Genomic DNA, 27486 nt, shown 5'->3' with positions numbered 1-27486 from the left:
CTCTGCCTCAGGAAACTCACACACAGCAAGGATCAGTCTCTCTCTCCCTCATGCGCTGTGTGTTGCACAATTCAACTCTGGTGGCGGGCAACCGTGTGCGTGAGACGAGCACGACTGCAACAGTTTCACGGGATCGCACCCGCTTGTCGCTCCGCCTGTCAGACTGCCTGCTCTCTCATTAAAAAATGATTTACTAGGCGCTTCAATCACTTTCTGTGTGAAAAGAACTTTGGTGCAGCTAGCTTTGAAAACTGCTCAAAGCACTGAATGTCGTGAAACTCTTTTCGTTGTGCGTCGAAAAATTGTCTGGTGAGTATTGCGTCATATGATCGGTTCTTCTGATCGGCCTTTATAGAGACAACCGATGAAACTATTTAAAGGTACAGTGTATAAGTTTTAGTAACATCTAGTGGTGATAGTTGCAAATTGCAACCCCCCTCCCCTATCCAAGCGAGTTTTATAGCTACCGTGCCTGAGACAGGACAAAAGATGTCCTCTGTGAGATAGCAGAGAGTTGCCAGTCAAGAAATCAGGGTTCTTTATATTGATATATTAAGAAATTATATTTACTTGATTATTCAGTAAAACCATATGTTATTGTGAATATTATTGTTACTTGTTCATTAAACAACAGCCACATCAAGAAATGAAGTGTTACATGATGTCTCATACTAGCAATCTGCAAATCTTACCAAAATGTCTTTTTAAATTTTTTTAAATACAACAGAAACACAAAGTAGTATTGATTGCCATAATTTCAGTTTGTGGTAAAATGGTGGAACATTTTTAATGGACATTTAGCATGTGAAAGCACAAATGTATGCACAGTGGCAAAGCACTATCCAAAAACAACAACAACAACGTTTTTAATGCAAATTCAGAAAGTATTCATTATTGGTCACTTGATAGGCACACGGTCTTGTTATGTGTCACTATTAGCAGTAAAATAAATACACGTTTTCCACCAGGGCAGTATTCAATAGAAGTTTAGCTGCTGATCTGAGCATCCATGCTGTTACCATTTTATTGCCAATAATATTCATCAGCGGTTTGTCTCAGGAAGGTAAGGGCACATTTCTGTCCACGTTGCAAGTCCATAACAGAGCGATGTAGAATAACTACATTCAATTACAATCCAACAGTATATTTTTTCTACCAGGGCAGTAAAAGTTTAGCTGGCTGATCTGAGCTTCGATGCTGGAAGCTACGTTTTATTGCCAAATAGTGATCAGCTGATTGTCTCATGAACGTAACGATAAAGCCAAAACAGAGCGCTGAGAGAGAATAACTACATGAAATTAATCAAACTACATGTTTTACAGAAGTGGATAGGAGAAATACACCAGGTCTGTCGGTGATTATGGCCAGCTTCTAGCTAAAGCTATCAAACAACAGCTTCCATTTGCATCGCTAAAGTCAGACTAGCTTAATTACCTGTCCAGCAGAAAACAGAAAACGTCAGCTCCACTTTGAAAACATCTGTCCCACATCAAAGCCTTCCATCTGGGAAAATCCACACAGATTATGTCCGTGATCTGTCTGCATCTGTCCCGACTCCTCTGGCTTCATGGTATAAAAAACCCCCAAAGGACTACTCAGAGACTGTTTATTATAATTATTTCCTCTACTTCTTCTACGGACGCATTTAATGTAGTGATGGGCGTCTACACTGCCGGAATTACACAAGCAGAAGAAGAACGCTGTGATGACGATACGTGCTCTGTAGCGCTGTTTGTCTATTATCGGCAACGGTAGAAACATGACGTCACAATACGGCGACCTCCATAGAAGGGGGTGTACGCGGGTATGTAGATAAAAATGGCTTATTCTAAGGTAATAAAAACATAATGGTTCATTATGTGAGGTCTTTATACACTACTGAGAACACAGTTATGGATATTATATTGCATTTCTGTCAATTAATCCTCATAAATACTACACACTGAACCTTTAACGCAATCATCAATCTGTCTGCCGATCTGTTGGAGCACGCTTAGTTTCGCTGTATACAGAGACTACACTATTAGCTCCAAAAACAGACTACCAGCAGGTTTGCAAAAAATGTTAGTTAATATCCAAAATTAAGAGATTCTAAACTTAGTTAACTATATGCATGCTGTAAAAGAGATGAAAAGTTTATCTTTGTCTGTGAACCCTCAACCAGAGTTCAGAGACAAAGTTCAAACAGGTCTCTCATCCGGATATATAGCTGCTGGTGCTGCTAAATTATAAACAGACTGTAACTTTTCGCTTTGCTGCTGTCTCTTTACATACAGTATATCCACTGCTCACACTGACAGTCTGTCCATCCAGCACACACGTGCCACCATGCTGAGTCAGTCACTTGGCAAAAGTAATATTCAGTGGGAAAAGGGCTGAATGCCAAGAGTGTTTTGGTCAAATCCGGAGTCAGTACAATCCACAGGAAATTATTAATTGATTACTTTGATCAGCAGCAGAGCAACCACAGCAAATGTAGCTATTTTTGATGGTAATACAGTTCAAGGAAGGCATATACTGTAAAAATATAAATAAATGAACTACAAGATAGGAGAACCCTTTATTGATCTCCAGAACGGAAATTCAGGTGTCAGGAGTTGCAGCAGCAGAAAGATGGAAATAAGTCCTGATAGAGAAAGTAAGAATAAATACTTTTGTATGGAAACTAAAAATAAGAGTGGAAGTAAAGATAGAAGCTAATAAAGCCAAATTAAGAAAAAGCACAATATGGAATACCTTTAGCATGTAGCACTAATGCAGAGGAATAAATCACACTGTTAGGTGTCCTACCTTGCTTCCTTGCTTTGAGTTTCATGGATACAACATCAGAGCCAGAGTTGGGCTCACTCATGGCCAGGGCTCCTACATGTTCTCCTGTCATTAACTGACAACAGGAAAGACCACGATGAGAATGAAGAATTGAATCCATCTTAGCTTGTGGTTTGATGTATTTTGTAAAGGGTGAGTTGTTTTGACCCTGACCTTTGGCAAGTACTTCTCCTTCTGTTTCTCGTTGGCGTGGCGTACCATCTGGTTGACACAGAGGTTGGAGTGGGCGCCATAACTGAGAGCAATGGCTGCTGACACTCGTGACATTTCCTCCATCACAATGACATGATCGAGGTAGCCCAATCCGGTGCCTCCATATTCCACTGAAAGAGATGTAGACAGTAAATGCAATTAAAAAAACTACAACAGAAAAATGCAGCCTTCAGTCCATTCTTAGGTAAGAAAAAATAAACATCTTCCCTAATGGATCATCAAAATTGTATGTATGTAACTGTAATGCAACTGCTTCTACATATAGAATGAGTGTATTTCCCTCCAGCTGTCTTACCTGGAGCAGTCATCCCAAGGAATCCCATCTCCCCCATTTCCTTCCAAAACTCCTGGTGTAGAGAAAACACAAAACATTACCAAGACAGAAATCCTGCTCTAGGCTTGATGATAATTCTACATGTGGAAATACACAACTCCAATACGAGATCCAGCAAAGCGGGGGTGTGGACATCATGTTACCATATTCTGAATTATTCAACTAAATCAGGGAACTACTGGTACAATAAAGTGTTTCAACTCACCCTCATTTCTGGAAATTCATTCCGCTTGTCGATCTCATCGGCATGAGGTGCAAGCTTTTCTGCTAAGAATTTACGAACCGTCTGCCTGAGCTGTACGACAGAAACAACACAAACAACGGTCTTTAAAATAACTGATTTGTGTATCATATATCATTATTTTATTAAAAGCACTGAAAAATGAACAAGACTGGCATTTAGTTGCCATTTTCCTCCTTCATCGGACTGCAGACTGAGACACTGATCATCTTTACCTAAGAGCGATTGGAGCCAAACGTGCTGTTTGAGTTCCAGGTGGACTGTCCTAAGCAGAAGGTTACTTTGGAAATGTAATAGGTTACTGATTACAAGTTACCTTATTTAAAATGTAATAGTTGTGTACTTTTTCAAAGTAATGTAACTTGTTACATTTAATTACTTTTTTATTACTTTTTAAAATTTCTAATGCATGTTTTCAACTGTTAACCATTTTCAAAATTCAGCTTAAGACGCAATTTAACGTGCAGACTGGTGGCAAATTCAAACATGAGAACCAATCAAAAGCATCTGAATAGCATCAAACTTCACTTAATGGCTGTGGCTGGAATTGGCAAAGAAAGATATTGGGCACATTAAAAACAAGCAAAGCAACAAAATGAATATCATTCATCATATAGTTTTACAGAAAATATTCAGATGTAACTTCTAATGTAATCATGGACATTATCATAAGTAACTGTAATTTAATTACAAAGTTTTCCAAGTAACTGATTACAGTTAAATTTATTTTGTAACAAAATTACATGTAAGTGGTTACACCCCAACACTGGTGCAACTGACTGTACAGGTATATTCAACCTCTTAATGGCCAGGACTGAAGGACACTTTCTGCCAATTAAATCCTTTAGATATGAACCCCACCCCCTTTGCCCTCCTCCCCAGCCAGCGTCCATTCTCTCTCACTTTTTACCAACAAACCACTAACCTGCTGTCAACCTGGGTTAAAATGATAAATCTTTATTGGGAAGCATGTTTGGATGAGCCTTTCACCCCTCTCACTGTCTAAGAAACATGTCCATGACAGCTTAAGTTAGCTCAGGTAAACTTATAACGCGGCTCCAGAGAAAGTATTAGTTCTTAAGAATTACTTAGTATAACTTACTTGCTTTAGTGCTTCAATGTGCAAACAAAACTAATATTCAGACTAATATTATTAGTAGCTGGAGAGTGCGAAATCTGTTAGCTAGGTCGGCTAATATTATCAAGGACTTCTTATCTGCGACTGTTGGCTAACGTTATGTCATCACGTCACGTGCACAGCGTCCCTAAAAACAGCCTTCTTTAGTCCGTGAAACCATACGGTTTCACATTAAGCTTTGTTTATGTGATTTAAGGGATGTTTTTATCTGCACAGAGAAGTGAGCTTTGTGTTGCTTGAATGTTAGCTAGCCAGTGTAGCTAACCTGAATCTGCTCGTCGGTGAGTCCGTTCACCACATCGTCCACCGGGATGGCAGCACCGGCGCATCCCCTCCTCGTCACCGCCGGGATGGACAACCTGGAGCACAGGCGGAGAGCGTTTCGGACCGCCAACATGGTTGCAGACTGATAAGGAAAAGGACAGAAATAAACCTGAAAGAGGTTGTTGACTGACAGACCCCGGGATAGCTGTCCTTTAACAAAAAGTATGAGGTCTAACCTAACTCTAACTCTTTTTCTCTGTCCCACTAACGTCATCCCCTCTTGTCTTTCTTCTTATCGGCTCATTAATGCCACCTGCTGGACTGGCGTGTAGATCAGTACATCAGTTAACTGACCAAAACACACAACCAAGTTTCTCTTAGAAAGTAAATTAAATGAAGTTATACTGTATTTTGTGTCTCTTACAGTGGTGGACCTAACTACATATTTGAAGTACTTCCACTTTTCTTTTCATGCCACTTCCTACTTCTACTCCACTAGTTAAACCTCAGAGGGAGATAATGTAGGCTGTTTTGTGCTCCACTACATTTAGCTGACAGCTTTAGTTACTAGTTACTTTACTAATTAAGATTTTTACATACAGAAAATATGTTTTTTTATATAAATTAAACTACAGTTTGTTCAAGTAGTCTACAGCTGAAACAATTAGTTGATCAATTAATAAGTCAGTTGAGAGAGAATGTATTGACAACTAATTTGATCATAAAGTCGTTTAAGTAATTTTTCTTGTAATAACATTTGGGGATTTGATATTTTTTCTTTCAATTATTTTAATAATTTGAATGTATTTTTAACAATGTGAGGATTTGCTGTTTTTCCTTTTAATAATTTGAATTTATTTTTAATAATGCTGAGGTTTGGCCTGTTGGTCAGACGAAACAAGCATTGTGACGGTGTCACTATGGGCTCTGGGTAATTGTGACGTATTTCTCACTATTTTCAGAATTTTTACAATTTTTACCAAATAATGTGTGTATGATGTATAATGGGGAAAATTAGCCGCAGATTAATCCATTATGAAAATAATCATATCAGTATATAATATAATATCAGTATATCATATCAATATAATCATATCATATCATATAATCAATCATAACTATTTTCAAAATAGTTCAAAATGAGCTCCACACCAACCAACTACAGCAGTAAAATCCTGCTTTTACATTAATTTAGGGATATGCAACATTTGAGTACAAAACTGAAACAACGAGGACTTAAAACTTGACTTTTCTGACATTCTTAAAAATTATTTCTGATAATATTAACCCACGCTTGTTAACAGAGGCTGAGCATTTTGAGCCCTTGGAGTTTTGAGGGCCCTGGGGCAGCAATACCTGGTTGGCAATTCAACTTTCCCTCACTGCTGTGAAAAATTAGCTTTATGGCACAAATATAAGGTTGCATTATTTGCACAATGTGGCACCTATTTATTGTTTAACTCATTACTTTATACCTCATTCAGTGCATATTAGCTTTCACACTCATGTTCAAGTAACGAAAAAACATTGCATCCAGCTATGCTTCTAACTATCTATCAATTGGCATACTTGTATTGTCATCTGTCCAGAGAAGGCATGATCTCTTGACGAGACGTGCCAACCTCAGCCCACAACAGAGAGGAAGAAGAGGGCAGAAAGATAGAGAAAGAGAAGGGGAACTACAACAAAGTCCGTGCTCTGATTAAGAGAGGGAAGAGGAGAAAGTGTTCATTTAGACTACAATATGTGTGCAGTAGTGTGTGTGTGTGTGTGTGTGTGAATGTGTTTGTGTTTGTGTGTGTGTGTGTGTGTGTGTACAATTTGGAAAAATTCCCCAACTTAAAGCATATATTCCTAATTGTTTCTCAAAGAAGAAATTTTGGTGAGCTGCTGATATTTTTTTGAATCTGTGTTTGATGCCGATTTAGTTGTTTGTTTATTTTTTATGAATACAGATTGTTCACTTTTGTTATTTTTTATTTGAGAATAGAAAAGCCGTAGGCCGCAGGGTCAAAGCCCTGGTAGCAGGCTGCCGTGGCTGCCACTCTCTTCCCGTCTCACCCTTCATCACTCTTTGATTGTGTATCTCACAAGTCAGCCCACCTTCAGGAGTCACACTTAATAAACCCTATAAACTATGAACCCTTAAATCCAGGTCACCTGCTTGATCACACCTTTAGCCCACCTGTCCCGCATTCAGGACTGATGAATGATGTTATACAGGATGCTGCAGTGTGTCAAACAACAATAACTTAATTTGTGCTCACCCATATGTAGGCTAATCTAATAAAATAAAAAAAAATAAACAAATCAGCTTAGCCAGAATAATTATAGACACATGTAGCCTAAACTTACTGTTGATGCATGTTTTGCTGTTCAGTAATGTAAGGAACATAGGAACAAAAAATTACTTTAAAATGTACTGCAGGTATTTCATAATTTCTGAGTCACCACAATGACTGTAACTGTGTATTTAGGTTTTGTCCGATTAGATCATCCAGTTTCACACCATCTTTCCTCTCAGCGCTGACTGTTCCTTGTCAAGAGACCAAGAGACTGTCAGCAGTAAAGCCGCACTGGAGCGTCGCCTCCTGGAATTATAGGCTAATGACATGATAATAACGACTTTTTGAAATTTTAATACTTTCTTTCGTGCTGCCAGATGTCAATGGCGACACGTTTTTATTTAATGTCCAAGTATATGTAGGCATTTTTTATTTTGAAACTACGCACACTTGCACTGAGTTTGTTAGAGATAAAAGATTAGTCCTGTGATCGAAACCCTGTTGGTGTGCATTACACGTAGTTTATTTGTCATTTGAAGTGATAGGCTACAGTTTTGTGTAATTAAACCACAGCTTGAATGTTTGAAAGCTGAAGCCTTAAAGGAAGGTTTATGTAGCCTAGTTGCGTGTCTTTAGGCAGAAACATTTCGATGCAGCAATTAAAACTAAGTAGCCTATTATCTTTGTGTAGCTGATTGCACGCTAAGCACCTTTTGATTTAATGGTTGAATGTAGGGTTATGTTAATGTCGTAGATCAGCGCGAGAAAAAAAAACTTGTCAGCTGGTTTAAATTTTCAGTCAGGAAGCGAGAGATGCAATGCGGAAGATAATAAACATTTCTCCATTGTACAGTTGTGTGAGTGAGTGCGCGTGTCAAACCGCGTAGAAGCGCGAGCCACGCCGCGACCAGAGAGGGGTTCCCCTTTCCAACAGAGCAGGGAGGCTGACAGAGGCTCCTTAACGTGTGAAAACTCGGACAACTAACAACCAGAAAGTACCGCCGTGGATCGACTGAACACCTAAAGTCAAACTGCTTTTCTGAAAGTGAAATGACCAGATTTGAAGGTTAAAGTGCATCTGTTTTGCGCCTCTCGTCGTGCGCTCTCACGACGGATTTAGGTCTCCGATGCCCAAAGAGTGCAGGAGAAAGACCTCCAAGGACTTCGGGCTTTCTGGAATAAACGAGGGGTCGCGTTCAGAGCGGAGAACAGCCGCGAAGTCGTCGCAGATTTGCGATGGTCTCATTCAGAAAGCCGCTCAAATCGCCCCGTCGTCCGCCGCCGGAGCGCCGACTGTGATGGATGCGCGCCGGGTACCGCAGGTAACCATCACCCCGGAGGGAGGCGGCTCCTCCCGGGAAATGCAGCAGGAGGATTGGGATGATGTGGTGGACGGATCCCTGCGCAGGAAGCTGTCCAACTCATCTATCTCCTCTGGAGGGTCCTCCGCTGTGGAGTCCGAGGATGACCTACTCAGTGACAACGAGACCAAAAGCAAAGGCATCATCACGTTAGAGCACCTTGGGGACACCGGAGAGGTGAGATAATGATGTACTAGCCTACAGTCTTCAACATGAGTTTTCATGGGTCCCTGGCGGGTTTTGCAAGGGCTTACCTGCGAATCATTTGTCTGTAGTTTATACCATTTCCTAGTTACATAGTGTAGCCTATAACAATAATTCTAAACATTCTCTGTATAAACACAGTTATATAATGCATGACTAAATCAACTACAGCTAAAGTGCCCATGAAGCATCCTGGGACAAATTGCCGTTCTTGACCTCAAATCTGCATCCCCTATAATTACCCTGTTCCAGCAAAGAGCTGATGTTTTGAGAACAAGAAACAGTGAAGCACTGCACAACATAAACAGCAGTCAGCAAACTACTTCCTCACATAAAATCTCTGGGATTGATCTGACTGCAGAGAGGAGGCAATTACAGTAGCATTTGTTAAAAGTTTGTTTAGTTGATTTTTTTATTCCCATAAACATGTCAAATAAGTGAGTTCTCTCTTGGAAAATTAGTTTTTTTTGGTATCATTTCTGCACTTTTTTAAATCATAGATTAAACAACCTTAAGATCCATGTCAGAGAGGGCAGGACAATCTCCAGGAAATCTGATTTGTCCCCCATTGAAATCACATTATCTCTCCTTATGTTTAATGGGTTATCAAAGCCTTTCACATCACCCTAATGATGCCAGGCCTAACCCCAACTGAAACCAACACGAAGAAGCTTGCTCAAAGTGGCAAGCTGTCAGAGTCGTGCTTTTCTTCCACATCATTTTGTTTATTGCAAATTATCTTCGTGAATTAACATTTGAAAAACACAAGCAGTCCCTTTTTTAGTATTCTTAGTGGCATCTTTTAATATAAATAATGTTGTGTCTTTTTTCCCCCACAGGCTCTTAAGGGTGTAGCTCATAGCCTACGCATTAACAATAATAAAAATGCTTCTGTTGTATGTTAAATGTCAGTTCAACAAGTCCTGTAAGTCCTGACCTTTAACACCATCATTCCCTCGTCAGGACACACCTTTAGTTCAATAGAAGGTGGAAATTTGTTTGCCTATGACATTCTTGGCTGATAAAGCTTCACTTGTAGCCAAGAAGTCCCAGTCTTATTAAACATGCATTGCACATGCATTCAAATAAAGCTGTTTTATTCCTTTCAGAAAAATCTGATAGTCTACATTTCTATTTGAATTGAACATGTTATTTTTTGCAGCTGTAGAGGTTATACTCGATCATCATCTCATCATGTGATTTTGCAGAGAAGTTGAGTGTGATCATAGTGGGTCACCTCCTGGTTTCTTTAGTCAGACAACATAATCTGCTTTTTGTGTACAGTGTCACCACGTTACACTCAGGTTCAGACTTTTCATTGGGTGTGTCTTTTTATGGCACTGCTACCCCTCTCTGCCTTCTCCTTACAAGGTCTGTAGCTGTCACTTTCTTTTAAACAGACTGAATACACATTGCCCATTAAGCCTCTGTGTCTGTGTGTGTGTGTGAGAAAGACATATTGTTGGATATGTCTCACTATTCCCTGAACACAACATTGTCCAATCAAGTGAGGCTAGGTATGAAGGCTTTACCAAAATAAAAGTTTGCTCTTTATCAGCTCTTTCAGGCGGCATAACATGAAATATGCTGGCCATGTCACCTCAGAAAATAGCCACTTTTTCTGCTTCTGCCCCTTCAGCCCCTTCAGCCCACTCATACGCCCGCCTACCAACACACACAGTACAGCACAGGCTGCATATCATTGTGTAATCATTTTTTTTGTGGTCAGTAGCCAAATTAGACCTTTGACATTTAACAAAGAACCACTTCAGGAAGTCAAAAACACTTGTTTATCAGTACTTAGCTTTTGGGAGTTCACACTTTAATGCATGTGTAATACAGATTAGTTATTAATTAACATCTGAAAATCTTGCAGTGGTTTACATTTCATTAGCACTTAAAGATGACAATACAGCTTCACACAGAAGGCATGAGTTATAACGGCTAGCCACCAAAAACTGGTTGAGTGAGTCACATTGTCTCACAGATGTTGTACTCAGTCCCTGGAAATGCATTTTTGGAAACTGGTAAAGTTCTCTTTCCGTGGTCTATGTTCGCAGCATTGCTATCGACTACTATCGACCGGCATTGGTGCTGTGTCAGTGTGTCATACACCCAACAGGCCCGGTGTTACAGAGAAATGGTGGGTCAACAAGCAGAGAGCAAACATTAGGCTAATCCTAAAAATATTTTCATTTTCATTTGTGAAAGTAAACAAAACTGTACTGCCCTTGCATGGATTGTGAATGTACATTTACTCAAGTTCTGTACAATTTTTAGGTTCTTCATTTACTCAAATACTTACTAAGTATTTTTATTGTGTACTTCTGCTTCACAACATTTCAGAGGGAAATACTGTGCTTTTTAAAAAAACATTTATTTCACAACTATAATTACCAGTTACTTTTAAAATTAAGATTTTACATGATACAATACATTGTTATGGATAGTGTTTCTATGAGTTGTTAGCAGTGCAAGGCCCAAACAGGTAAAATTATCAAGAATATTTCACAAAAACAGATTAGGGAAAATTCCCCTCAAAATGAATACAAATATTCTTCTTTCCTGCCCCATTAATCATTTCACAACCCCTTAGATTTATCTTTATATAAACTACCCAACTGTGTACACATAGACTGTACAGTAGCTAAAGTACAGTAGCTCCACCCTGACCTGTAGAACCTACAACAGTAAAATTCTATAAAGATAGATGCATCAGTACCAACAATCTAATAATGCCATACTTATTTGATAATTTATATAATATAGAGTACTTTTACTTCAGTACTCCATTACTTGGAGTATTTTTACATTGTTGTATTGGTACTTTTACCAGGTAAAGGATCTGAACACTTCTTCCACTGGCAGCTTCTGTGTTTTCTTGGACAATAGTATAAAGTAAGCAGACTTGCTAAGTCAAAAATGAAAGCAGTGTTATCAGTATGAACTCTTGTGGTTTCTGTCATCATGGTGTGAGTAACATGACGTTTCAAAGTCAGACTATGTGTAAAATGTAAATATTCTGCAGGGTTGTCATGTTTCCATCATAACTCAGAGTTCAGATCTAACTTTCCATTGGATGAGACGTTACACCACATGACCCCGTCTCCACACTCCACACTTTATTTCAGTCAACTGACAATAAAGATAAAGACTTGCAGCAATAAAATAAATGCTCGTTTGTGGGAGTCTTAAGACCTTCACATGCGATATTATCAGTAAACAAGTAGCACTGGAGTAAGTGAAGCGTATCACCTGACATTTAAGAGAGACTGGCTGATGCACAGTTCTGCTATTAGTGAGGACGGGGAGCTGTGAGACACTCAAGCATGAGCTGAGTGTTTCACTAACACGAGAGTCCCTGTTTCATTTCCTGTTTCCATCAGAACACACAGAATAAAATGACCTCTCCGAAGCATAAAGATAGGATCATGAGAACATGTGCTGCTTTTCCTTTCCAACGCCTGGGAGTTTCTTTATTTGGTTTCTTTTCCTCATAGTTAAATTTGAGATGAGTGTATAGAAATATAATCCTCTTAGTGTTAAAGTGGGCACTATTTGAGACATGGTCAGTTCTCTGGGAGGGAATATAACAGGCAGTTCCCCATAAGTGAGAAGCACTACTGTGTCTCTGTGAAATATGCAAGCTGTTACTGTGTTTTCCTGTGTTTTTTTTTTCTGTGTGTGCGCATAGTGAGAGACAGAGAAAGAAGGAGAAAGTGAGTGTGGTGGGAGGAGACAAACAAACAAACAACTTTGAAAAAAAACAAAACATCTCTGCCAAGAAAAGATAATTCACTCGTCACAGCCATCTTTTCTTTTTTTGTTTTTGTTTTTGTCTTTGCTCAGGTTTCAGTGCATACTTTAATTTGGTCGTATGACACCAAGAAATTCAGACGTCGCTAACAAGTGAGTGGGAGTTGAGAGGCCAGCAGCAAGGGCAGCGTCAACCTTGAGTATTCCTCAGATTTCCCCTTGAGATATGGCAGTTTGACCAAAGATGAAGAAATTATACATGCTATTCAATTATTCAGTGTGAATATGCTACTTCAATATAAAAACAACATAAGCAGGAAATGTATTTAGCTGTACATTCATGCTGTTAGATAGTAGATTTAGACTCTCTGTGAATCAGTGTTGGAGGCCCGTCACCACACCACTCTGGAGATGCTGAATAGAGATGTTGAGTGCAGATATGAGTTTCCACAGAAATGGCATTTTACTGACCTAGATTGGAGGTTTCACACAGTGGAAAACCAAAAGCCTGGCATCAGATTTGGGTAGAATTGCTTATGTGATCAGATTTCTATTCAGACAGTATGGGGTGGACCAAGGTTCAGTGACCTTACAGCACTTCTCCTTGTTATCAGATCTTTTATGTGAGCAAGTGTACAGAGAGAGCCAAAAACCTCTAATCACTTCTGTTTGTTTTCCTTCTTTTCAGAGCAAGCCGTGGTGGAAGTTAAAGACGATCGTCCACTGGCCCTTTAGTGCTACCCAGAGGAGAAAACTGAGCTGGGTTCAGCTAGCCGGGCATAAAGGTATGTCCTGTTCAGACCATCACATACTGTTTCTGATGCACTGTAGACCCCCGACGGAGAAATCTGATGTCCTGTTTGGTGTGCAGTCTTTGATATAACAAGTTTCTTTTTGGTATTTTTGTTGTATCATTTTTGTTGTGTTGTTCAAATTGTCTGACAGATTTATGGAATGGGAAAAATGGAGGATAAGAGGTCACCACACCGACAGGGATTAAAACACTTTAGCTTGACACATGCTTGCTGTCATGGATGATGATGTTAGACCTATTGTTTCACTGTCACACAGTCTCACCGCAAGAGACACAATCACTGAATTCAAAAGAACTGACACGGCCTAGCCACATGTCACTGGAAGTAAGAATAATTTGCAGCCCGAGGCCCAAAAGTTTCCTTGGATTCTCACATATAGACAACTTTATTACTCACTGGCAAAATCAGGTCTTGTGTCTTCTCTTCCCTCCTGTTCGTGAATGCTCAAAATCCCAAAATACTTGTCTTTATCTGATCCCAGGTAACTTCAAAGCAGCAGACGAGGGCACCATCCTGAAGAAGTTCTCGGAAAACGAGATGCAGTGTTTTGAGAAGCTGAGGGATGACGCACTCCTACCGTTTGTGCCCGGTTACCACGGCACTGTGGAAAAAGATGGAGAGACTTTCCTTCATATGACTGACCTGCTGGCGAACTTTGACCATCCCAATGTCATGGACTGCAAGATGGGAGTGAGGTAAGGAAGTAAGGTATTCATTTAGTCATTTTTATCCATGGTCTTTTCTATACAGGTACTTGTGTCAAAAAGGGAAATTTCTTTGTTGCATAATTCTGCTACACTAAGTGCAAATTTGAAATGACTATGACATTGTTTATTGATGTGTTTGATATTTATGGTGTTGGTCTTGTTCTGTGGAAACTGATTAATGAGACATGTGTAGACTGGTGACAGTACGTTATGCCTGAAGCCTTTTTGCTTTACAAGGGAACACCTGTTGTAACTGCAGGCTATATGCTTGGCTTCCTGCCACAGCGGGTGGGGTGCCTCGCTGTATCATATGCACAGACACAAATACACACACACACACACACACACACACACACACACACACACACATACATACACAAACACAGGCAAACACACATACATATATGCATGAAAGCACACATGAATGTATACATGCACATGTTGATGCATGCACAGGCATGCACGCACGGACATTCACCCCTCTGAGAGCTTTGTTTCCGGTTCAACAGGCAAATACACGTAAACTATGCACGTGTGCAGGGGATCAGGCACGAACAGACACACACACGTAAACTAAACTTACAGACACACACACTTGAACAAATCTTGTTATTGTCTACAAGTATCTGTAGACAATAACAACTGTCTGTATTTCTGAGGCTACACACATATACACGCAGTCGCTCAGGGTGTCCCTGGAGACTCCCCTTTGTCAAAAACACTCTCAACCACGAAGTTACAAAACCGCTAACTTGCACAAACACACACTCAGATTCTCACACAGTTGAACGCTGCACGCTGGAGTCTCCTCTCAGCTTCCCTCTTCAGCACAGAGGAAGTGTAGCTCACAAACTGAAACTGAAATTCACATCTGTTTGCGCATAACTGTGTGGTATGAAAACGACAAGCGTGAATGTGCTGCTGTACTGTTCACCAGCAGCACTATGTTGCTCTCAGCTGTGCAGTTCAGTTATGGCATTTTTATACACTGCTCGTCTTTTCTGTCTGAGTGAACACCATTAGAAATTAGCTTAGCTCTGGCTTTTAGTGCAGCAGAAGAAAATGTATAATAAAGTCCTTTGTTAAGTCATTGCTTTAATGTTTTTAGATTGTTAAAAAAGCCCTATGGATTTTTGTATTCAAGAGAAATATACTTTATCACATTGGCTTCATTAAAACAACAGTGTGCTTTTGTTAACTATGTATCTTAATAACTAAGGGAGCGAATGCAAGACAAATACTGAAAGTAAATAACCATTACTTTTTATTTACATGCAGAGGACAGACTAGTCTGTAAACACACAGGTCCTGCACCTGAATAAGCTGTTCCTCCTGCTGTTTCAGGACATACTTGGAGGAGGAGCTTGTCCGGGCGCGGGAACGGCCCAAGCCGAGGGAGGACCTGTACCGTAAAATGGTGGAGGTGGATGGCGATGGGCCGACTCCCCAGGAACATTCCCAACGTGGCGTCACAAAGCCTCGCTACATGCAGTGGAGGGAGACCATGAGCTCCACCAACACCCTGGGCTTCAGAATAGAAGGGATCAAGGTAGCGGGAGTGACGTGGAACATGTCATTGACAGGATGCTCATGGAGGTTAAATATGAATGAAAATACACTTGTGCAGTTGAACAATGCACTAAAAAAGTAGAATTGCACACATGAGCAATATCCATACATGCCTGCATCCATTACATGGCTGAATTAAAGCTGCTTTACTTATTACTGATCCATAACTATGTTTTCAGTGGTGTATAAAGACCTCACATAATGAACTGTTTTGTTTTTACAATCTTAGAATGAGCCATTTCTATCTACATAACTGCAGGTCCCACTTACATGGATGTTGCCATGTTGCACAGCCATGTTCCCTACAGTAGCCCAAACTGACAAACTCTACAGAGCGCATTTCGTCACTATGTTCTTCTTGTTCTACTTCTGGTAGAATTCAGGCAGTGTAGACACTCATCACTTTGTTGAATATGTATGTTCGAAGAAGAAGAAAAAGTAATAATATACAGCAGGGGTCGGTAAATCAGTTTTACATCGGAGCAGTGTTTTCATCCGTTAGATGGGGGTGAAAACATAGGACATAATATTTAAGTTGAATGTTACAGATTTGGTTAGCTCAGTTGGTTAAGCGCAAGACTCTCACCTAGATGGTTGCGTGTGAGAATTATTTTCCCCCTCTTCAAGAATTTGATTATGAAGCGACTGTTTCCCATTCCCATAATAAAGTATGTGCTGCAGTGTGTGCGTTCCGGCTTCAATCCGCATCCATCAACATACGGACGCCTTTTCATTTCCCCAGTATTTCCAGGCAGAGGACATTTAGGGGAATCACGTTTTTTGACAGCTATTTCAGAGATGTGTCAGGCAGGCTACAGATTATTTTTAATGTCAATCTGAATTTTTCAAAGCAAAAGCTCTTAATCAACTCGAAATAAAGCATTGCTGCAAAAAAATCTTTCTTGAAAAACCACCAAAGAGGAAGTGATTACGCGACTAACTGTTGCTGTCTTGACTGAGATCTATTTCAGCTATCTATGTCAGCTATCAAAGTATTTATCTATTTTTATTTTTTGCCACTATCAAAGCACCATTATTTGACCATGGGCCAGATGTTATTGCTGGTGGGCAGTTTTGGTGAGGGTCCATAATCACAGAGAGAAGTAACATGTTTCCCTTGTCAATGTGAAATACCTTTGTATAAACTTATATTATCTATCATCTATCTATGTGGCTTCTAATGGACTGTGGTGCAGAAACAGAGACAATGTTTCACACTCTCGGCTTACATTTTACATGTTATTTGTCTGTGGCCAAGTCGCAATAATATATGGTTTTACCGAATAATTAAGTAAATATAATTTCTTAATATATATATCTAAAGAAACCTAATTTCTTGACTGGCTAATCTCTGCTGTCTCAGAAGACGACACCTTCTGTCCGGTAGAGATGCCACTAAATCTTATACACTTAACTTTATAATATTTTTTAATAGGGTTTTTCATAGAGACAAATAATCACCCTACTCTGGAGTTTCCTTCAGCTTCATGGAGCATTTTGATTTAGTCTATTCTGCATTTAGCAGTTAAAGAGCAAATATTTTCCTCAAGACTTGGTAGAGACCAAAATAAGGCTAAAATTAGAGTGAATATTGGAATTAACATGAATTGGGTGGCCAGAAACACAACTCCAAATTAATGCTAATCTTGCTTTGTGTCTACTGTATGTGTATGAAACTGTTTGCTTAGATGTTCACCATATCATCTTTATCATGTGATGTTTTATTTATAGCTTGTTGTGCTACCAGCAAGCAGCCTGTCTGTCTGTCTGTCTGTCTCTTTACTTGTGCTGCACAATCACAAAATACATGATCAAATATACTGTAGGTAAATGATTTGGTTAGAAGTCATTTTATTGTTTAATATTTGCACTCACGCCCTTTCTCCTTGTTTAGAAATGTGACGGTACGTGTCGGACTGACTTCAAGAAAACCAGATCGAAGCAGGATGTCATCCATGTGTTCAAAGACTTTGTTGGAGGGAACGTCAACATTATAGTACGTGGCAATCTCTTAGCTTCTGCACCAATATTTGCAGTATATTCAGGCATGTAAGGACACACACAAAACATACATATTTTGTATACTCAGTCATTACATTTGGAAAAGGTTTGGGGCCTTTTCAAATGTATTATCAGTCTAATAATAAATGAAAACAGCCTCAGAGTGTTTGAACTACAGGAAGAAATTCCACCTGCATTGCACAAAGCAAATATTTACGCTGTAGCGCTTATTGAGTTTTCTGTTTATATACTGTGTCTGTATCCACACCCTGTTATATTACAACTATAGCTTCTGACATATGGATTCAGATTAAAAAATTCAAAACTAAATAATGATCTTCAAGTAATGTTAGCTCAGCTGTCACGGAGATGTTATTTAAAATACGCCCATCACTGTTTTTTCTTGAAACGCAGACGTCTTACCTGAGCAGGCTGACGGAGATCCGGCAGGCCCTGAAGACATCAGAGTTCTTCAAGCAGCACGAGGTGTGTACTGATCTAAAGATGAGTGACAAATTAAAACAACCTTAAACTGCCAAAGTAAACTGTAGCAGCAGGAACTTCATCTGAAACTGTTATCATGACCAGATGTGTTCAATTGATTTTAAAATGGATGTGGTTGAACATTACTCCTTCATAAAAGTCATATTGGTGAACTGATTTCATACAGTTAAACAATCACTAATATTTCGGTGGATCAAGTTTGCATAGTGGCTGAAGGTAGACATAAATTTTAGTTATTTCAATCATTTATCTCTTAGTTTTAGCTAAGTATTTCAATAATTTATCCATTACTTTTTGCAGTTTCAACTGTTTGTTCATTACTTTCAACTAACTTATCCTTTACTTTTAATTTAACTGTTTAGACCTCTCTATTCAGTTTTCACACACTCCCAATCACAACACTTAGTGTTCAGGGCCCGTGTTTATCAAGCTTCTCAGAATTACTCCTACGAACACTGCTAAGAACTGACTTAAGAGTAAAAAAATTCTTGGTTCAATGTTGTGCTTAAAAGTTAGTTATCAAGCATCATAGTCCTAATGTGAGTAAAGTGTAGGACTAAATCTGAAGCGTCAGTTTTAGTGCTGATTACGACACTTTGCTGTGCCGCAAACAGGATTTTGGATGACGATGTAGCCGAGGACCAATCACTGAATAGATTTCCTTATTTAAGAATATTCTCAGATAAATTCACATTGAATGGTGAAATTCCAAAGAGGAGTTTATATTCAACACACATTTAACAATAAAGAATTTTCAAGATAATACATTATGATATCCCGCGACCCTGTAGGCTACGCAGGATAAGCGGTTGACGATGGATGGATGGATGGATGGATAGACATTATGATATAGGCCTACACATTAATAAATGAAAGATAAAAAAGTTCATCTTTATATGAGCGCCATCAAATGCGCCTATTACTCCTGTATTGCCGGCTTGTTGCATGAACTTTGTTTGCTACGGGGGGTGTTGTTGGGAAGTTGATGAAATGCGTGACAATGTGTGGAGCTGTAGCCTAAGTGCTATAATTGTTTCCATGACTATTTGGCTTATTGATGGTTGTGACGGCCACAATCATCAGCAAGCTGCTTTTGTCCTGTGGCAAATAAATGAAGCGTCATCACAACCTTCAATTTAACTGAAACGCGCTGTGTAAAGTCAGAGGTGAGATGACGTCCCTCACCAAATCGCTTACAAAGTTTATGCCTGACCCCTATTAACTGCGCATCGTCGAATAATTCAGAATCATTCTTCCTCTCCTGAAAGATGCATTTCTCTCCACAGTGCCATCACAAGCCCCTACTGGAAATTTGATAACTTACTTTTATTCTTAATTTAAAAGTAGGAGTAAATTTCATGAATTCTCAGCACTTAAGACTAAAGTGGCACTTTGAGAAGCTTGATAAATACCGGCCCAGAATTACAGTGGACTCAATATATGCTCTACAATCTTTCCACATATCCCACATAACTGCTAAAGCACCTCCTGGGGTAGTAGCAGCCCCATGTGGGAATCACTGCTGTATGGAAGCATCTGTATGCATTACTCATTATTCAGGGTTTTCCTTTAATTTGTCACCCATCTGTATATTGATTGATGGATAAATAGAAGCCGAAAAAGTAAATGCTATTATGAAACCCTTCTTGTTTTTCGTAGGTCATTGGCAGCTCTCTCCTCTTTATCCATGACCACACGGGCAGTGCCCAGGTCTGGATTATTGACTTTGGCAAGACCACAGCCTTACCAGTGGGCCAGACGTTAACCCATGACATTCCCTGGCAGGAAGGCAACCGGGAGGATGGCTATCTGTGGGGGCTGGAAAACCTCCTCCACACCCTGGAGTCTGTCAACAATGAAGGGACTAGCGAAGAAACCTTTTGCTCAGTTATGAAAGAAAATAGCCAAACTACTGAAACAGATGGTCAGTGACTTTTGACTTTTAGACTTGTGAGAGGAACTGTAGCCAATTTAATGAACACCGCAGAGAGACGTTGGGGGACGTTTCATATGTTGATTTGCTTTGGGCGCTCTATGAGAAATATTGAAAAGAGTACAGAACAGGAGCAGAGAATTTGTCACTAGTTTATGAAGGCTTGAGCAAAAGAACTGACACTAATTCAACTTCCTACAAAATGAACCGAAGTGAAAGTGTAGGGCCTCATTTCATTTTCAGGGATGGGTTATATTTGAAGGAAATGCTCATAAAATGCGAATTAAAACAAGGAATACGTTAGCAATCACAAATCACAAACCTTATTACCACTGAGCCCTCAGCCCTGATGTTGCATCTGTAAGTGGAATATTAAAGCATAAATTCTGTGCAGTATGAAACTCTGACTGGGTCACAGACCTCATAGTCATATAACTACAATACATAACACATCAATATACTGTAGTACTGCAGTGTATAATCTGTGTCACTATTTTGATAAACTGTCTTTTATTGTATATCCATTTATATTTCTTTCACTGATTTTATTGCTTGAATCAAACTTTAATTTAAACTTTAAAATTTAAATTAAACTTTAATTTTCATTTCTTGTGCTGTTGCAGAGCATGTTGGATACTGATGCTGCAATGTCTGTTATAGCATGTTCTTCGGTCCTGGTCAGACATGTTCTGCAAATGAAGTGAATGAAAATGTATAAAAAATTAAAACAGGAAAATGCTGTTATTTTTTATTTTCCATTGTAAAACACTATTGTGGTATCTTAAATATGTTAGCCAGAGCTGAGTTTACTCATTTTCATTTTGTACCATTTAACCAAAACTGTTAAACTGATCAAAATCACACAAATAAGAGCAATATATGTTGATTTATTTGGGGCACAGATAGGTTAAAATAAAGTGTGAAATACAGTATTTTGCATAGAATGCATTTTTGGTTGAGGCAGAACACCCTCAGCTACATAAAGTATGCAGAAAAATAACTACTTTTCAGTGAGTGTGAAATAAAATGCACCAGGCTGTAAAAAGTGAGCAAGACGAGGATTATTTTCTTTAAAAGAAATTCCACAGTAATCAATATTTCTAAATGACATTAACGTTTTCAGAAAAGTATGTGAACCTTTTCTAAAAGATGTTATTTTCAAGTGGACTGTTGAGAAACCGAGATAAACACTCACTAACATCAGCAGACCCATAAAAACATACAGTAAGCCTATATAACCCTAAATGTAACCATTCATTCAAAAACACAATAAATCGACATGGTTAGGCTCAAAATAAAGACGAATATCGGATACAACTACCAACACAATTAAATAAGAGTAACTTGAAAACATAAATACTGAATAGAGATGTTCACAATTGAATCATTTTAAATGTATGAACTGAGATACCTGCAGCAGCATGTTTGGTATATCAAAGCTGAATACCTCCACCTGCTGAGTAAACATAAGTACTACCAGCACTACGTCAGTAGATGCAGTGTAGAGGTATCTAATGGCAGTGATCAACTACAAATATAGAACAATCCATCATTAACATAAATGAAAACAAATAAAAGATAAAACAGGTACAAATGCAATGGGTTAGTCCAGTGTACAGAAGTGAGTACAAAAATAGCTAATATTTTCACAGCTGCATTGTCATCATCCTCAACGTCTATTCATCGATGAGACCTGCAGTTCGAGTTAATATTGGGGAATAGAGTGAGAGAGCCTGGAATAGTCAAAAATATGGTCAAAAATATACAAAGCCAAATCGTGATCTATGTAGTTTGGCAAAGAAATCTCCACTTACAGAACATTCAGATCTTACCACAAGCCATTCAACACCTTAAGGGAATAGTTCATCAATACCACTCTCATGTATGCACAGTAAACTTAAAGCTACAGTCAATAGCCAGTTAGCTTAACTTAGCACAAAGACTACACGGGGGAAAAACAGTTAAGCTGGCTCTGCCCAAAGGTACAAATATCAGATAGCACCTCTAAAGCACAGTAAACACATTATATCTTGTTTGTTTTAAGCCGTACTGAAACCAAAGTGTAAAGTGTGTGTAAGTGGGTTTATTAAAAGGACTGTTTCTTGCCTAGGAGAAGTGACTTTCTGGAGTCTTGTCTTCAAAGTGAGGTTTCCAGGAAACCAGCAGTGACTGACCAGACCAAAACCTGCAGCATCAACTGGGAAGAGGTTAAAGTCACTGACCAGGAGTCAAGATTCACACTTGACACCTCAGACCATCCTCAAACAAAAAACAGGTTTTATGACTTTATGTGTACGACCGCTTCATGTGACCGAAATTCCACAATCAACAAAACCATCTCTATAACAACTGAGCAAACTTCATCTGCTGCTGGAAGCTTTGGAAAGACCAAGTAAGTCGAGTTTAGCCAAACTGCTGTTTCCAAGGTCAAGAATGAACCGATGTAGAAAATATATGTTAATGCAGTGTGTTGGACGTCTTCACATTATTTAGGGTGAACAAATTATAAATGAAATAGTTTTAGTAGCTCTATCTAATTTTAAAATGAAAGATTTTTGGCTTGTTATGGTCCTACTGTACACTGAATACTACAAATTCCAATAAATTGTTTACTATATTGCAACATACACTACTGGCAAAGCTTTCATGAAAAAATCCAAAACAAGTAGGTAGAAAAGGAGTCCATTTACAGCAGTTATTTATGGCATCCATCACCAGCCATAGCGACATTAGGAAAGCGCAGGGCTGCGTGCCGTGCTGTGTTCCAGCTTCAGTGTTCAGCTACCAGTGTATCAGAAGCCCAGGAAGGAGCTCTGAGTCCAGCGTTGACTCTCTATCACAGTGCAGAGGAGTGTTTGTGTGTGTTTTCCAGCATTCCAGGAGCTCTAATAATTTGATGTAGTGGCTCTCAGACAATGGCAGGGCCCTCGTGGTCATGCTTTTCGTTCCAGAAATCTCTAGTTTCAGGTTGTGAGAAAAAGGAGCCCATTTCATTTTAATATCAGTCAAAATCCCTGCGACCGTTTCTTAGATAGGGGTAACACTGAGGTCTTCAGACAGAGAAAAGCCTGAGTCTCGGTCGCGTGTTGGTTTCTCGGCTTTAGTGTGTCTCCTCACGTCCTCGTGTCCGTAGCTGGCGTGGCGCTTGAGCAGCAGCTTGGGCATACATGATGAGGATGTATACGGGCCTAACGCCTGGCTAGTCCCTGAGGAGACACTGGGGGCAGAGCTGGTGTTTGTGATGGCTTCTGGGGCTTTGGGCATAACCAAGGGCAGGTTCTCCGCCTCGTAGCTTTGCTCATCGTAGGCATAGTTGACGTTGCCACAGGGGAAACTCTGGAGCTTAGCCAGGTCCATGCCAGCTTTTGTGGTGCCACCTGTTGGGTTCTTTTGGGAGGACGTGCTCGGGGCAGCTTGAGCCTGGCAGAAAGGGGATGGAGTTGAGGAAGTGCAGAGACTGGAGGGGCTGAGATGGGCGCTGTCACAACCAGCCTTGTTGCTCTCTAAGGTTATGTTGCAGGTCTGAGGAGCCTGTGTATTGGAGGTGGAGGAAGTGGAGCTTGAGAGTGGCATGGACTGAGTGTGAGCAAGTGTTTTCTTCCCCCTGAAGTTTTCTAAAACCCAGGAGCCGTATGTGGGGTTCCACAGGTTCTTCGTCTTGTTCTTCAGCCTTTGGCTCCCTGAGGAGGAGCTGTTCCTGGAGCAAGGTCGGTGATGAGGAAGCTCAGGGTGGAGCCAGTGGCCTCCTGCGGGGGCTGGTACGGGCTCAGCCCAGGACGGCTCCAGAGCCTCACAGCATGACGTCACTTCGTGGTGGACAGGTTGGGTTTTCTGGAGGAGCAGACGGGGTTTGGTAGGCTGTGGGGGAAGAGGGGCCGGACCCAGGCCCAGAGAGGAGAGACCCAGCTGGGTAGAAGAATCCTGGGAAACAGGACGGGACACCAGGAGTGGAGTGAGGCTGGTGGAGGTGTGGTCAGAGGGACGGAGCACTAAGCCACCATCGTCCTCTGAGGTGGGGCCATATTCCACAGGTAGGGGTGTGTTGATCACATCTGGGTCCTGATACAGAGTCGTGAAGCGGAGAAGGGAAAATTAGGAGGAAGCAAAGAATGAATGAAGGGAGAGTAAATTAATATTACATTTATAAAACAGCCATTTTATGTATCTACAGACATGTGTGTTATAAAGTATACCTGAGAGCAGTAGTTAATTCTCTCCAGGATAGTAGAGAAGTTGGGCCGGTGCTCGGGACAGTGCTGCCAACACTGGGTCATGATCCGATAGCTACAGATTAACAGACACAAAATCCAGATTTATTATGCAAGCTCTGTGTATAAACGATCTTGTAAATGTGGTATAGTGTAGTGAAAAGAAGAAAGTTTAATCTATTCCACATCAAAGGTGGTAGACAAAGCAGACTCTGTGCTATTATCGCTAAAAACGTTTGATGAAAAGTCAAAACAAGCGATTATCTTTCATGGAGCCCCGATCCACACTTTGAAGAATAGTGTTGCGCAAAGAAAAACAAGCTTTTATAAATGTACCTATAATGTTTGCAAAGTCTCCACAGTGAACTCTACAGACAGAATCCATTCAGCATCACCACAGCATTATCTCTTGGTAGACACTCCGAAAATCAGCCTGACACGGCAAAGAAATGGCAAGCAACACTGACTAACACTGTCCCTGCCGTGCCCTGCATGAATTTTACACCCAGGCTCATCTCTTATGATGTATTTCCTGTCAGTACTCACACAGGCCCCGGACAGCTCTTGGGAGGATCCATCCTGCCTCCGCTGGTGACAAACTCCAGCACCTCTTGGTTGGTTTTACAGGGATACGGCATGTAACCCAGAGAAAAGAGCTCCCACAGCAGCACTCCAAATGACCTGCAGGGGGAGAGACAGATCAACAACTGAGTCGACTCTATCACGTGGATCACATATTGAACCCTGCCCGTCCTCATGTTCCTGAGACTGACCATACAAGAATCACTATATCATCACTATATATTTCACCAAGAATACATTGAAGAGCTGCAGATGTAATCATGCCCTTGCTAAAAGCTGAAATTCACCTCCCCAAAATGAATGACTGTAACATAGACTGTATAGGATTGTAGCCTACAGTATTACTGAGTCCAAAGTTCAGCAATCAGCCATTACAGTGTGGTATTTTAATCAAATACAGTGGGCTCAAAAAGTCTATTTCTGTTTATAACATTTATAGAAAACAAATGATATTTCTAGTTAATGGATATTGTTTGGGCTAGATTATATAATTGTTTGTACTTTGATCAATTCTGCAGGTTTTAGCTAAATGGGAGAATCTGAGTTCTGGTAACTGCGTGGATGAAGAGACAGAAGCCAGCACTCATTGTTTTTTCTTTATAGTCTGGGTCACTATCCTGCCGGAAAATGACTCATCTTCCAAGCAACTTTAAGAGAGAAGAAATAATGTGCCTCTTCAGAGTTTAGCAATACTTCTCTGTCGTCAAATTGTAGCTGGCCCTGTACATACTTCCGCCACCAAGTTTGATTCTGAGTTTGATGGACTGCTATATAAATCCGTTGAGCGGCCGTCCCACAATAAATTTTATAACTGCATCTTTTATGTGCAGACTTTTGTCAGGCTTGATGTGTAAACAAAGTGAAATTTGGAAATTGTTTGGCCCACAAAACATTTGACTTTGTCATCGGAAATGTAGCATTCTTTGTTCAGCTGACGCTGTGTCTTGAATACAGATGCTGCTCTGTCTTGTAAAGATGTTTACTCGATATAATGCTCTTTAGATGTTGAGTTCTCTGTGGGTCTGGTTTCGTTTAGGAGGGAAATTACGCAGTTTGGAAAACCACTCCAGCTCGTATTGTACTGACCACATGGAGGCTTTTAAATTAGCTTCAAATAGGTGCTAGAATATTCGTCATTTCCCAGGAAAACAAGGTGGCTCTTTGTAATTGTTAGAAATGAAAAATGCTTTTCACTGTCAACTTCTGGAACAACAAATTAGTTGTTTATTGTCCAGAAAAACAATTCTTAATGCACAATGCCTATTAGGATGTTTGAATAGTGTTCTGTATTATGTGGTGTGACAACAATTAGCATGAACACATGACTTTCAGCATCTATCAGAGTGCAAATCTTGTGTCAGTTCGAAGTATTATCCTCTTTAATAAGAGGATTCAAACCAAGTAAAAAGGAAATTGTTTAAACTTATAAACTGAAAACACTTGCTCTTTGTAGGTTCATACATTTGGAGTCTTGCTGCAAATATTATGTGTTTAGGATTTATACCACGTATCAGTCTTGCAGGTGAAGATTCCCTCCATGAAGGCCTCGGGTGGCATCCATTTGACTGGCAGCATGGCACGTCCGCCTTTCCTGTAATAGCTGGCTCTGAGAAAAGAAAAAAAAAATCAGATTTAGGAATGTCCATTTATCATCAGTTTAGAAGAGAAGGTAAATACCACAAGGCCATGAACTCTGTAAGTAAGTTTAGAATCTGGCTCTGCGGAGGGCAATAAGATATCTCTTTAACTGGTCCCCCATTTACCGCATCATCTCAGTGCTGTCTGGACTCCTATGATAGACCTCATCATAAATCACCCTGCATGCTTTGCTATGTGGACTGCCATTGTGTGGTGGTGCAAATTCAGCATCCAGACCTGTATATGTCTCGTGCCATGCCAAAGTCTCCGATTTTGGCCACTCTGTCTGGTCCAGGGCAGGTAAGCAGGCAATTTCTGGCAGCAATGTCTCTGAAATACACAGGATCATTTACTCTATAATAAGGCAGGGTCATAGTTGATTGTTTTTTATGTGTAACAGCTCAGAAAATCAGTCAAATGTGTGGCTGATTATGTCTGTCCAAGTCAATATAGTATATGAATCTTTGAGAAAATAATAGAATTGTTGTGTTGTTTTTTAAATCAGGTACTTAAAATTAAATAATACATTGTTGGGTTTAACAAAAAAAGTAAGTCCTAAAGATATGATACTCATTCAGGTGTTTTTGTTGCAGTAGAAGGGGTATTCTTACAGTGCAAAACATCCTCTCAGCCATTGCTACATTGTGCTTTTGACATGGATTTCTCATAAGCATACACACAAGAAAGTGTAGCCCTGATGCCACATTTGATTCAGTTTGTATAAACTGAGCTCTTAGCAGTAATAACTATACTAACTAACTATATATAACTATATATATAGTATATATGGTATAGTTCTGAACCTGTGTATGAAGTGGTTCTCTTCTAGGTAGCGACAGCCAAAGGCGATGTCTCTGGCCATTCGCAGCAGCTCCCGCATGGTGAGACAAGAGGTCTGGCCCTG

The 27486-nt window shown here is 39.9% G+C and overlaps 3 protein-coding genes across 3 annotated transcripts in view; 1 reads left to right on the top strand and 2 right to left on the bottom strand.

Annotated features, from left to right (window-relative positions):
- ivd (isovaleryl-CoA dehydrogenase) overlaps positions 1-5271 on the bottom strand; it is a 15439-nt gene extending 10168 nt beyond the window's left edge. The window contains exons 1-5 of the mRNA XM_046062128.1: positions 5021-5271; positions 3582-3671; positions 3338-3389; positions 2983-3152; positions 2791-2884 (exon numbers count right to left, since the gene is read on the bottom strand). Coding sequence (XP_045918084.1) covers positions 2791-2884; positions 2983-3152; positions 3338-3389; positions 3582-3671; positions 5021-5152 — 538 coding nt within the window. The 5' untranslated portion in view covers positions 5153-5271. The remainder of the gene's footprint in view (positions 1-2790; positions 2885-2982; positions 3153-3337; positions 3390-3581; positions 3672-5020) is intronic.
- Positions 5272-8203: 2932 nt separating this feature from the next.
- Positions 8204-20890, top strand: itpka (inositol-trisphosphate 3-kinase A). The gene is made up of 8 exons (XM_046062126.1): positions 8204-8842; positions 13314-13410; positions 13922-14135; positions 15492-15696; positions 17611-17712; positions 18132-18203; positions 19881-20145; positions 20778-20890. The coding sequence occupies exons 1-8, from the start codon at positions 8432-8434 to the stop codon at positions 20792-20794; spliced, it is 1383 nt and encodes a 460-aa protein (XP_045918082.1). The 5' UTR covers positions 8204-8431; the 3' UTR covers positions 20795-20890.
- Positions 20891-20962: 72 nt separating this feature from the next.
- The window catches only part of ltk (leukocyte receptor tyrosine kinase), an 80082-nt gene continuing 73558 nt past the window's right edge, over positions 20963-27486 (bottom strand). The window contains exons 26-29 of the mRNA XM_046062127.1: positions 26449-26550; positions 24909-25043; positions 24348-24438; positions 20963-24213 (exon numbers count right to left, since the gene is read on the bottom strand). Of these exons, the coding sequence (XP_045918083.1) occupies positions 23182-24213; positions 24348-24438; positions 24909-25043; positions 26449-26550 (1360 nt within the window). The 3' untranslated portion in view covers positions 20963-23181. The remainder of the gene's footprint in view (positions 24214-24347; positions 24439-24908; positions 25044-26448; positions 26551-27486) is intronic.

This window comes from Micropterus dolomieu, linkage group LG11 (assembly GCF_021292245.1).
Source record: "Micropterus dolomieu isolate WLL.071019.BEF.003 ecotype Adirondacks linkage group LG11, ASM2129224v1, whole genome shotgun sequence".
In the NCBI taxonomy this organism is placed as follows: Eukaryota; Metazoa; Chordata; class Actinopteri; order Centrarchiformes; family Centrarchidae; genus Micropterus; species Micropterus dolomieu.
The sequence above is the reverse complement of the archived record's forward strand: the minus strand, read 5'-3'. Positions and strand labels throughout refer to the sequence as shown.